The 13,209-nt window shown below is 37.0% G+C and overlaps 5 protein-coding genes across 5 annotated transcripts; 4 read left to right on the forward strand and 1 right to left on the reverse strand.

Annotated features, from left to right (window-relative positions):
* Positions 1-157: 157 nt before the first annotated feature.
* Positions 158-1,234, forward strand: AK88_03558 (uncharacterized protein; the record flags this gene model as incomplete). The annotated part of the gene is made up of 1 exon (XM_012481169.1): positions 158-1,234. A coding segment is annotated over one exon (1,077 nt), but the record flags the coding sequence as incomplete, so codon positions are not given.
* A 42-nt stretch (positions 1,235-1,276) lies between these two features.
* On the forward strand, positions 1,277-1,489 carry AK88_03559 (uncharacterized protein; the record flags this gene model as incomplete). The annotated part of the gene is made up of 1 exon (XM_012481170.1): positions 1,277-1,489. One exon carries the CDS (start codon positions 1,277-1,279, stop codon positions 1,487-1,489), a length of 213 nt encoding a protein of 70 aa, XP_012336593.1.
* Positions 1,490-4,805: 3,316 nt separating this feature from the next.
* On the forward strand, positions 4,806-5,663 carry AK88_03560 (uncharacterized protein; the record flags this gene model as incomplete). The annotated part of the gene is made up of 1 exon (XM_012481171.1): positions 4,806-5,663. One exon carries the CDS (start codon positions 4,806-4,808, stop codon positions 5,661-5,663), a length of 858 nt encoding a protein of 285 aa, XP_012336594.1.
* A 1,893-nt stretch (positions 5,664-7,556) lies between these two features.
* On the reverse strand, positions 7,557-8,701 carry AK88_03561 (uncharacterized protein; the record flags this gene model as incomplete). Its single annotated transcript, XM_012481172.1, has 2 exons — positions 7,557-8,315; positions 8,483-8,701. 2 exons carry the CDS (start codon positions 8,699-8,701, stop codon positions 7,557-7,559), a joined length of 978 nt encoding a protein of 325 aa, XP_012336595.1.
* A 2,804-nt stretch (positions 8,702-11,505) lies between these two features.
* AK88_03562 (uncharacterized protein) lies at positions 11,506-12,027 on the forward strand (the record flags this gene model as incomplete). The annotated part of the gene is made up of 2 exons (XM_012481173.1): positions 11,506-11,841; positions 11,908-12,027. 2 exons carry the CDS (start codon positions 11,506-11,508, stop codon positions 12,025-12,027), a joined length of 456 nt encoding a protein of 151 aa, XP_012336596.1.
* Positions 12,028-13,209: the final 1,182 nt, after the last annotated feature.

The following is a 13,209-nucleotide window of genomic DNA, read 5'->3' on the forward strand; positions in this document are numbered from 1 at the left end:
AGTTACTACATTTTAAGAACTGTCGCATGCATTGTGACTAATGTTTATACTATTTCGTGCGAATGGAAAAAACCCTTTTCTCCTGTCTTCATTGTATCTAAATACCTGTGCACTGCATAAACCCTCAAATACGTCCGTCCTCTTTCTTATATGGTAGGTACATGAACTAGGCACACCATGGAATCATGCACCTGGCCCGAATAACACCTTAGTTGTGAGGATTAGCAGATTATTGATGGATGAAACTAATGTAGAAACACTACTACAACAGAATAATAGGCTGTTCAGGAAAAAGTTCATCGGTTCAGTGGATAGTAATGGCGAAACTTACCTGCAGGACCGTTCCGATGTTATAAAATATAATGATAGCTCTGACGCACGATCTAGGAACAGTAGTCCCCGCGCCAGTTCAAGGAAGAAGTCGAACAGTACGATGGATCGTGGTAACATCGACAAATCCAACGAATCCTTAAATTTGAATAATTTTGATGTGGATCAAGGCAATGAAAAGTTTGGTGGATCTACGCATTTTGGCAGCACAGAGAGTCTGCTTGAAAGGCGAAGTGATCATGGTAACGACGTTGATCAGGACGTTAGCGCGTCCATGCTCTTTGACAGCAGGGATAGTATATTCCAGAAAGGAGCCGATGATATTTTTAATAACAAAGAGAAACTTCATAAATCTGCAAATTATGACAGCATGGAGACCATTCTTGAAGAACGGGATGACGATGATGTTAGCGATGACACAAAGATTGCTGCGTCCACGCATTTTGGCAGCATGGACAGTATATTCCAAGAAGGAGCCCGTGTTGGTGATGACTATTATCAGGGAGAAACTGACAAAATCGACGAACCATCAAAATATCGTAACAAGCATAAAAAATTTTCCATTACAACAGGAATGGATATTGATGATGAAGTTAACAGTTATGTAGATGGAGAACGACAGCGGAATAAATTTACCGGCAGTCGAAATGGAGATTCCCTTGAAACCATCCAGTTAGGTGAAACGTTTGGAGCAGCGGATTCTATGATTGGGTTAGAGAAGTTGTCACCATACTTACAAAGTAAGGCACAAGGTCGAAGAATAAAGAAGAAGCGCAGAGGACTTTTTAGTGCGCTGATACATACTGAAGCTACCAAAAAAAACTCGTCCGTGCGGTATCCGTTTTCTCCTCTCTGCCGTGGATTTCCATTCCCCATCCTGCCGACTGCTGGGGCTCTAGTCTGAAGTCTCACATTATTATCTGTACCTGGACTCATCCTATATATTATGTTCCGGATCGCGCTATTGCTCCTGCTCCACGAAAAGGAAAATTCAGGAGTATCCAATAAAAAATTAAAAGACAGAACATTCTCAAAAAAAGACAAGCAATCTAGAAGCACCTGGGAAATTAAAACTATCCTGGAAACTAAATTTACCGAAGAAAACATACGTATATTCCGCATTCTACTTCTAGTAGACTATTTCCATGTTATGGCATGATTTCATAAATTTACTGGATCACGCATTTTATGGTATTTTGTACTATTTGTATGACAGGGTTTATGCATATTTGTCATACTTAGCCTGTAGCTCCGTCCTAAATTGCACTGATGTCTATATCTTTCCAATATATATATTTTGCGCATATATATAATGCGCCTTGTTTATGTAATTAATTCTTTATTGATATAATGAGGAGGGAACCCGCTTCGAGCGGAATGCATCCTTCTTTTTTCTACATAAACAGATATATACATATATAAATGTACATATATATATATATTTGTACATGCATAACTTATAATCTTTTACATCATACATGTAACATACATTATACTATAATTACCACAATATGCTCCTGCATCGGGTAATTCTTTTGCGGAATATAAAAATTTTCCGTTCTCTTTCATTCACATTTTAAGAACATGAAGTCTTGAACTATGTTTAACAACATATATAAAAACGACAAAAGTATGATTTATTATTTTGATGAACACATCATATAGAAACCTATGTTCTTAGTTCCTGCTGTTGTTCAAAGTCTACTGCGTAAATAATAATTCCACGTGACCTCTGCTCAGAAGCTGTTGTCTTTCAGAAATATTCCTTAGCCATGAACAATTGCTACGACAACATACAATATACTTAGAAAAATATATAATTCTCAGGAGGCTTCCAAATAGAATAAACTGAGTTTGCATTTATTTTGTACATATTTTATTCACAAGAATAAGAATTTTTCCTTCTTATATATTTCACAAGTTATATAGCATTCATCAGTGTACATCATTGTATCATCGAACCATCACAAATTTTAAAGAGAATTGAATTAATCCGAACACTCAATTTTGTTCCTTCCCCTTAAAAGTACGCATACCCTATTTATCTTTATCAACATAGAAAATGAGAACAAATGTCCAAATATCCATAATAAAATTCTTATAAATACATCGTTCCCAGAATTGTTCTAATATTGAAAAAAACTAGACTCCATCACTTCCCTAGTTTTAAAATAATATGTTACCGTTCATTACAAATAGAAAGGTGTTGCTCATTGTCTGAGTTTAAAAATTCGTACCTATTATTAAATGATCAAGTCCTTTTACTCCAAGTAAGTTTACCCATTAAAAAGACCCCCCCTCCAAAAAAAAAGAAAAGAAAAAACTACTAGAGACGCATGTCCAGAATGCGGGCACATGTACATATGTATCATCAAATGAATCATAAAAAATAATTTATTTATTCTTTCCCTTTAAACAAAAAAAGAAAATTTCAAAATTGCACATTTGTATAAACGTAAAAAAAAAAAAAAGTGATTGTAATTATTTTTTATAAAAAAAAACAGAAAAAAAACGAAAAAAAAAAGGGCGGGCGATCGATTCCTCCTTTTTCCAAGGCAACTTTCAAATTAGCAATGGCTACATCATGTGTACCGCACAAAATATAATTATACTTAATTTAGGAGTGCAATACGTTACATGAAAAATGCTCTCGAAACCTTCACTCCGAGCACAGCTAGCACCCTTTCCTGGTGTGCCGCGTTCTCATTCTACTGGACGTGATAGGTTCTTGCTAACGTGTCCCAGTGAACAAATCAATCCCACCCCCAAGTAGGTAGTTATATACATATACAATAATATGCACACACTATGTAGGGTGCTCTTTCCATTTCCTTTTTTAGTAAAGAAAATCCTCATGTTACATAATATATATGTTTTAGGCAAATTAACATATTTTTCTAATTTTGTAACATACTCAAATCTTGGACGTATGGAACGAGACAATATAAGTGTGCTGCATATGATTAAAAGTAAATTGTCCCATAACTGATAAATATTTACTGCTTTGCATATGGTATATGTAAAAATAACTTAAGCCCGTATATACCACATAAACAGAAAAAAAAGAAACAAAGGTATCTACTCAAATTCCTGACCTCTGTTATGTTAGCAACCTAAAGGAAATATGCCGAAGTAACTATTCATGTAACAACTAAATTTTATACTACATATAATAGCATTTTCTGTAATAATATTTTCTAAATTATTCTGTTCCTAATGAATATTTCCGACATTCATATGCCCTATATTCATATTTTCCATTCCAATGTGTTCTATTTTAATATTTTGTACGATACTAATTTCTATGATTCGAAGGGCTCATAGATTTCTATATTATACATCATGAACACTATATTAAAATATTCTGAATAAAATACCTTATCATTTTGAATAGAAAAGCATATTTACCCCAAACCTAAAACCCTTTAAACCGGGAAAAAACTCCATCATACCGTAATACAAATGATTTAACCTTCTTTTATTAACTTCCTGCCATGGTTATGCCTAAGTTAAAATAATAAAGTTCTATTGCATATATAGGAACTTTATTTTTCAAAATATATAATATTCCCATTTTTATTCGACCGTCTGAAAGTGCGACCATATTTTTTAAAACGTGCGCAAATATGTCTTACAAAGTACCAAGCACGTAATTCATTTTACATCATTATAATATAATATGTAATAAAATGAATTTTTTCATATTATTCTACATTACCATATTTCTTTTATATGTATTCTTATGCATATTAATTTCTCATTTAAATTATATAATATGAACACGTGATAAGGAAACAGTAAATAAAATGCGCAAAAAACTTAATTAACATGGTTCCGCTTAAAAAAGAAAAGAACAATTCTATACTGCTTACATATATAATAAAAATATATATGTATATAATCCGTACATACATAAAAAAAAAAAAAGAATAACCATATAATACATTACAATATATATGAGAAAAAAAGAACAAACATATAATCCATACATATATATAAAAAAATAATAATAATATAATCCATACATACATAAAGAGAACAGAACAATCATATAATCCATGCATAAATATGAGAAAACAAAATAATCATATAATGCTATCATATAAATAAAACAGAGGATATATCGCAATTTTGAACCTTCTTTACGCTAAAGGAAAAGGAAAGGAAAAAAAAAAAAAAAAAGAATGATATCTCCCGCGAAACCTTCTATACTCATTCTTGTTCTGTCCTGGCAATGTCTCAACCATGTATGATAATAAGAAATATATGTCAGGGATTCTCACATTTATTATCCCTAAGTAACCTTTATCATTTTGCTAAAATTTATAAACCTCCTTCTTTTTTTTTTTTTTAACGTTCTATATCAATGTATATACACTATAAATCCTGAATGTTTCTTTTTTACATGTTAGGTAAATGAACTAGGCTCACCATGGAACCATATAGCCGAGCAAAATGACCCTGTCGGTGTCAGGATGAGTAGATTACTGACGGTCGAATTGGATATGCAAACACCACAAGCAAATAATAAATTACTAACCAGTCCTGGTAAAGGTCAACCGAAGAAAGTCGCATCGGGTCAGAAGCCAGGCAAACCAAAGGCGAAGGTTACGTCGGAAGGGTCATTGCCACCATCCCAACAGAATAAAGTACACGGTGAACAGAAAGAAACAAAGCCGAAAGGAAATGCGGTGAAGCGTGGAACGAATAAGCAAACACCCGAACAACATAAAGCACCCGCGAGTCCTAATAAAGATCTTCCCCAGAAAAACGCATCTGGTGTGAAGTCTGGTAAACCAGATTCTACAGTTGGATCAGACGGGTTATTAATATCTCCACAAAATAAGGCACAGAGTAAAAAAAAGAGAAAGAAGCCTAAAGGAATTGACGTGAACAGTGAAACCAATAAACAAACACCCGAACAACATAAACCTCCCGTTAGTCCTAGTAGAGATCCTCACAAACAAAACGCGTCGGGTGAAAATTCGGAAACATCAGACCCCAAGGTTACATCAGACGAGTTGATACCACCCCCACAAGATGAAGTAGAGAGTGCAGAAACGGGAAAGAAGCCCAGAGGACTTTTTAGTGCATTGAAACATACCATAATTACGAATAAACAATGGACCCCCTTCACTGTGGGTATTATTGCTTACTTCATAATAATGATCACTACAAAAGTACTTCCTAAGGATCAACCTGGAGCTACCATATCCTTAATCGCAGTTGCAGTAAGCATACTAATTATGCTCCTGATTGTGCTATTCCGGTTCTACCATCGAAGGGGAAAATTAGGTTTCTTGAATGACATTTTCAAGTGCAAAACGTCCTAAAAAAAAGCCAAAAGCATGGAATGTCCGAGACATCAGAAGTACCGTCATTATTCTACTTCTGGTAGGCAATTCCAATGCTATGGTATAATTTTGTACCTGTATTGGGTAGACTTCCTTGTATGATATGATTCATTCATATTTGTAATATTTTTGTGCGAAATCTGTTTTAAATTATAATATTGCTTATATCTTTGCAACATACATGGTTTGCGCACATATAATGCGGCTTGTTTATGTAATCAGGTACTCAATGATATTATGAGAGGGGAACTCATTCTAGAGAAGGATACATCCTTCTTTGTTCTCTCTCTATATATATGTACATATATATATTTGTATATAACTCATAATCCCCTACATCATAAATGTAACATATATTATATATTGATTATTGTGGTTATTTCATAAAGGTAATACTTTTATAATATGCAAAAAGTTTTTTTTTTTTTTCCTGCATTAACATTTGTTTTCCCCTGTGTATAAACTTTAACATTGCCAATGAAACGGTTAAACGTTACTTCTGATATACACAAAAGGTAAGATCTTACAAATTGTAAAAGTCAATATATACGATAGGTCTGCACGACAAAATGGCGTGTCGCATTTGTGAGGATAATGTGTTATATTCTCGTCCCACGATGTGCTGGACGAACAAAGTGAAAGTGTGTAAGGGGAAGGGAAGCTTGCGACTACCTTGTCTAATCGAAGTTACCGTGTGCAGCCAATGAATAACTTACACATGGGAAATTTTCCTAATACACCAAGTCTAGATGATGCTGCACTACATAGGGGAATGTACTAATGGAGAGGCTCAGGGACGGAGGAATTTCCCCTTCTTGTGTATTTAGCACAGTTCAAAACGGCACACATTCGATAATAGTTTAGGCTAAACAGACAAATATATGACAAGCTGTAATTTCTTGCTCCCCCAGGTTGTAAGAATCGCGGTCATACACATAGATAGATTGGCAGAACCCTCCTCACTTTTTTAAGTAAAGAAAAAAAGCAGGAGTTATGTACCGTCTTATGGAACAAACAGCTTTTGTCCAATGCAGCGAAATAATTGTATTCCAACGAACAATAACAACATATTTTTATTTTTCCATCTTTTATAAAACTCCTAAACCCTGAACACTATTCATTTTTGCCGTCCACTTAGCACACATATGTATACAGAAACACATGGACAACTGATGATAATTTTATATGTCTGAAAATTTCCTCCCTTTTCCCCCCCTCCCAATTCTGTATTTTAAGAAACGTACCTTATTATGTATCACAAGATATTCTCCTCGCAGAGACCAATTTGTAAAGTTAATGATGAGATGAAGTAGTTACCTCCCGGGCGCACTTTGTCCAAGTGTATCTATCGGCTCAAAATGTAGCCAATTCCGTGCCATCTCCCATACATCCTTCACCGCTGTTTGTTACTTTACGGGGTGTAACGCAGTTGATGTGGATGATGTCTCATCGCATTCGCCCATGGGCGCCCATACTTGTCTACCACCTCCAATGGCACCCGCTTACGTATACACCATTTTGCAAACAAATGTTAAAGGAAATGTGTTCACCATGTTATAAAGGGAAGAATGGTTCACATGGGTTCGGAATGGGAAACAAATGGGGACAAGAAAACATGTCACATGTAATTCAAAATATAATTGAGAGCATAACTCAAAAATAAAGAAAGATAATTCACAAAACGGAGGCACACTCTGCCCCTTCACGCTCGTACAGCACGTGCAAGCAGTGCGCCGATATTAAGGGAACCACAAAACAGGTGAGCCCAATCGGGGGACAGCGTCGCGCCATGAGCGGAGCTCTGCGCCTTCGCAGGTTCTGTCCATGGGGATTAGCGACCACAACATCGCTGCCCCGTTCTCCAGGTTAAAATTACATCCAACAGATGTCCATGTGTTTAGTTCTCCTAAACGAGTGCTGCAATCTGTTCGTCCCCTGTCTTTTCATACGCCGAGTAAAATCGGCCCATGACCTGCGCTTAAGTTCTAGGTACCTCTGAAACTCCCACCTAGCACATATAGGCTCATCAGTAGCGAACGCCTTGATATTTTTCATTTCAAATTTTTCCCTTTTCATTAACATTTTCATCATTTTATCGTGGACGTACTTAAATTTCTCCGCTTCGTACTCCCAGGGGACATTGTAAGAGTCCGCCAACACCCCACATGCTTCTTGCATGTCTTCCATCATGCGAATATATTTTTCTTTCTCATGGTTATGCACATAATTCAATACACAAAGCATGGTCATAGTATCTACAGGTCCTTTTAATTTATTAATCTTTTCGCTCAACTCTTCATCAGTCATATCTTGCGAGTTGTGGTCTCTAAAAAGCATAACATTTTTGATCCCTCTTTTTTTTTCCCTTTCAGTCAACACATTTGTGTATTTCCCTGAAAAACTTCTTTCCACATCTTTATATATTTTTTGAATTTCTGGTGACACATCTGTATCTCTACCACTACATTCCCTTGGATGAAAGACCATTTGTCCGTCCTCCGTTAAATGGAGTTTCCTGAATGCCTTCACATGAGATGGAATGCATGCAGACAAATTTCTCCACCGCCTACCATTCCGCACATCGTGGATTCCGTGATAATTGTCCCTTGGCCACCCAGGGCAATGTACATTCTACAAAAAAAAGGAGGGGGGAAATGGACTTCTTTAGGGGAGGGTTCTCCTTAGGGCACTTTAGAAAGCCGTTTTTTAAGCTCAGCATATAAGAAAAACCAGGGGAGTGCAGAGAAAAAAAAAATGAAAAATGAACAAATGTACCACCATTTTCCTTTCCTTCTTACCTGTATCAATGTGTAGAACAAAGAGAGGGCCAACGCGCAAAGAATCGCGCCGGAAAAAGTAAAAACCGAAAATGTACTTTTTTCCTTATCGCCCGTGATTCCTCTGTGTCCTGCGAACGCATTTTTTTGGGGGGAGCCGCTCCCAAGTTTATTGTTCTTCCCCATTACGAACTTTAGCGGATCAAATAGTATCGGCCTCAGTGGGTAACACTCCTGCATTTTGCACTTTGAACTTTTTCTTTGGAGAAAAAATTTATCCTTCCCATTATTGTCTGCTCTATATCACTCAGTGAGTTCTAACAAATAATTTTCTCCTTTCCACAAAAGGAAGAACTAACATTCTATTTATGTAGAGCTCGAATTGGAGACATTCGTACGATGCTCATTTGAGTCAATTAGATCGGGTAAAACGCGATCGGGTGGGATAAAGAAAACTCTTCTTTGTGCTTCAAAAATGCGAAATGGAAATTTTGTCGACAACAAAACAAAAAAAACTATCAGAACAAACCCATAAATATATATCTACATGTGAAGAAAAAAATTAGGCTAAACGGAGTTGTCACGAATTTCCCTGGAAAACGCACATGGAGCGTCACTCAAAGGGGATGAACGAATTTTCCCTTTTTTTTTTTTTCCGCTCCGACCTGAGCTTCAAAAAATCAAGCGTATTTTTTTCTGCATATATTATGCATATTTATACTTTGTGTGCATTTCGTCCCTGTCGCTTATACGCTTATAGAAAAACCGATATTTTCCACAAACACTTTATTATTTTTTGAAAAAACAAAATTATCGCACTGGGATGAAGACATATTATCATTTCCTGGTACATGTAAATAAAGCCTCATGCTGCGCATGGATCCCATATTCACACTCCAACAAAAAAAAAAAAAATTGCCTTCTAAAAAAAAAAATTAATACCATCTTTGCGGGGTAAAAGCATAAATTGAAAAAATTGTTGGATGGGAGAAACAAATTAGTTTGGTCAAATGTTGTAATTCTATTCTCATTCAATCTATGCTTTTCTCATCACGCAGATGTGCCAATGGATATACATGCATTTCAGTAAAAATTTATTTTCTGAATTTTCGCCTACTCATATACACTGCTATATCATAAAACAGTGTCTTCCCAGTTTTCTGCCAAACTGCAAAATAATGAAAAAAAAAAAAAAAAATGTGAGGCAGAATGCTTGCTTGTGCTAGCTGCGGGATCATTTTTGAAAGCCTCCTATTTTATAAGATTTATTAATGGTGGAAAAAATGAAACAAAAAAAAAAAAAAAAGGGACAAACACCCCATATTTTATTATTATTATTATTTTTTTTTTTTTTTGTTTGAATGTAACAAACATCCGATGGGGGGAAAGCACCCAATAAGGAGTAGCGAATTTGTTAACTTGTCAAAAATTAAAAATGTAGCAACCGGAAGATTCATATGCCTAACTGTTATACACAAACATAAGCCATATGCACATCCTTACGCGCGTTCCTTCTCCCATCATCCCTGCTCTACCCCTTAACGCGATTAGGATAAATGGGGCAGTTTTGCCGAGAAGTTCCAAATGGGCATGGCAAAAACTTACGGCAAAATAATTACAAACCCTCTTGTTGATACCCTCAAACAAACACACGTGTGATGGATGAACGAATGAATGAATAAATGACGATGGAAAGCTAAATACTTGTTTCCTTCCCCTGGTGGTCAATGTCGCGTCCGTATGTTCCCCCCCTTGTGTGTGCTCGGCCGACCCGTGTACTCAGCCAGGATTTGTATTTTTTGTTTTTTTTTCTTCTTTTCTTCCTGAGTTAGTTCTTTTCACCCATCCCTGAGCACTTAAATCACTCGGCATACATTAAATAATTCTGAAAAATACAAGCAGGTAACTAGTACATTTATACACTTGTGCACATAAGCTCACGGGATTGGGGGGCTCACTCAGGAGAAAATGCTCGGCAAGCGCGCTGTATACAAGCACCGGACACTTTGCACATGCGCACCTTCTTCTGGAAGTAAGCGGTACGAGATAAAAGGCTTGAATAGGGCGAAAAAAAAAAAAAAAAAAAAAAAAATGCAGTACAATCCAATAATATGGTAATAAAATGGTAATGTAAATGATGAAATGTTCGCACAGCCATGACGACGCGTGGCGCGCACTTGCGGCGTGTCCTCGCCTAAACTTGTTCTTAAGGGAAAAACTAGCGCTTCGAAAGCATGCGCAGGTACAATTGTGCAAATTTTTCTGTAGGAGCGTCCAATACGATAGGGAAACTGAGCCAGCAATTTGCCTTCTTGGGAAGCACACCAAGCTGTGCATTGGAAGAAGCATACACGCGCGCATGCATGCAGGCATGCATCCGTGTATTACACTGATGCACTCACTTATCGATGCATTCATGTGTTCGCTCGTGCTTGGCGGGTGAAAATCCTATTTTTCGAAAACAAAAAAAAAAAATACTCCACAAAATGTACTTTAAGTTAAAAAAAAAAAAAAAAGAGAGAGAAATCGCAAAAATACATTGAAAAGCTAACATGCCAAACAAGATATTCAACCCACAAGAGGATATTCAAAGTTCTAGTCATTGACGCCCGCTTGTACATGTTCACCTGTAAAGCAAAGTTCCATTCGCTAAATGTTCTAGAGTAATAATTTACCCTCCGCCGCGTAATACACACACATAATTGCACACTCTTCACGAGGACAAACCTCATAAACTGACCAGGTATCTAAGTCCATGTTCATCCACTCGCTCGGAAGTGAGCTAATGGGGCAACATGGGAAAAATTGAAAAACGCCTTCAACGCATACACACATTTGTGTAGCCTTATCGAAATACTCTCCATCCTTATCATCATTTAAAGCGGAGATGACGTGGGACGAATTTTCTTTTCGCGCTTTGTACGTGACCGCGTTACACATATTCATACGTTTTTTTGTTTGCTAACCCTCCGCCCTGTTCAGGCCTCTTAGTCGAAATTCTTTTCGTGTTTTTTTTTTTTTTTTTTTTTCTCTGGCTAGCCAAAATGAAGATTACAAAAGTGCTACTAACAGTGGCTGTTCTAGTGACCCTCAATTCACTCACACCATGCACATGTAAAAATTTATTGGTGCAAAAGGCGAAAGCAAAACTAGACGCATTCGATAAAAATATGAAGAGAAAAAATTTCAAAAAGAAGATGATCATCTCATCAGCAATATTAGGGGTAGCAATTTTGGCACATATACTAGCTGGAATAGGATACTATAATTATAAGAAAAAGGAACACTGTCATCATGAGCACAATGAATCCTGTGAGGAATGTAAAGTTGACGAAGCTGCAAAGAACGATGCCGAGCTAAATGAAGACAGTACAGATAAAGTAAATCCAACAGCGGAAAAAAACATGGCCTAATATTTGCCCTAGGAAAAACCATATTATCCATAGCTAAAGGACATTATGTTCAATATGGAAAATAAAGTCGAAAGGAGAAACTCAGACTTCGACAGGTATCACATTTCGAACATGTCTGTACGATGGTTTCAGAAACCTTTATCATATAATTGAACTGTGAAGAAAAAAAAAAAAAAAAAAAACTCAAACGGAACTCCAGGGCATAAATAAAGCAGTGGGTGGGCTACCCAGTGCTTAGCCAAATGGAGTGCAAGCTGTACATAGCACCCTGTTGCATATCCGTTCAGCCGTTTCTTTAGCTTTCTTCTTTTTTTCCCCCCCCCCCCTCCCCCCTGTTTTTATAATTTCATTGATGAACGCATGAATTTACACGTACAAACCTCACTGTACTTTTTACACACTTAAACTTGTTAAGAAGTGAACTGATCCTTCCCTGCTCCCTGCGGCGGCTTGGCCCACTTTGCGCACGAAAAAGGGGGCAATTAAGCAATTCGCCGAGCAAGCCTACGAACGATGTAACCCTATGCACCTCTTACTAACCCACACTTTTTCCGGCTACTAAAATTGGCAACAAAATAGGAACAACGTCAACGCATAAGTGTCCTTTTGTAATGCTCCCTTTTTGGATCGCACAAATTGTAAAGTATTTCTCCAAACGTCGGGGAAAGGGAGCCTTCCTCTTGTCCCCTCCGACACAGGAACGCCATACAGTAGTGGAGCACTTTCCAGGGCAACGTTAAAAAAAAAAAAAAAAAAAAAAAAAGTGTCGAGACACGCTCACAGTGGGCAAGTTGAAAGAACTAAGCTGTGGTCCTGTTCTGTACAGTTAAAGGTACATTCGGTCCAGACTAATCATGTGGTTCATCACGGCGAACTCTTGTCACGTCCCACGTTGGAAAAAGCCGCTCATCCTGTTCTGTTCCTTTTTTTTTCTGTTGCGTCTTTTTTTTATTTACATTTTTTTTTTTTTTTTTTTTGTTCATTATGCCATTTTCTCTACTATGTCTTCTCCGCACTAGGGAACAATGGCGCGTACGCCTGTGTTAAGCTCTCCGCATCATCGCTCTTATATTTTCGCATTTGTTTCCACTAAATTGACTTCACACGCGTGTGTAACCCTGCCCCCTCGCTTGTTTTGACATAATAACTGACCAGGGGGCAAGCCACCATAGGGGCACATTATATTTACTCTCTTTGGATCATTTGCTTATTTTGTCCCACTTATGGGTTACCCACCTCACAAGAACGCCATGTTGGCCTTTTCAACCTGGTACAACAATTTGTATAACAGGAAACCCACCGAAATGGGATGCAAAAAAAAAAAAAAAAAAAAAA

This window comes from Plasmodium fragile, assembly GCF_000956335.1.
Source record: "Plasmodium fragile strain nilgiri unplaced genomic scaffold supercont1.42, whole genome shotgun sequence".
Lineage (NCBI taxonomy): Eukaryota > Apicomplexa > Aconoidasida > Haemosporida > Plasmodiidae > Plasmodium > Plasmodium fragile.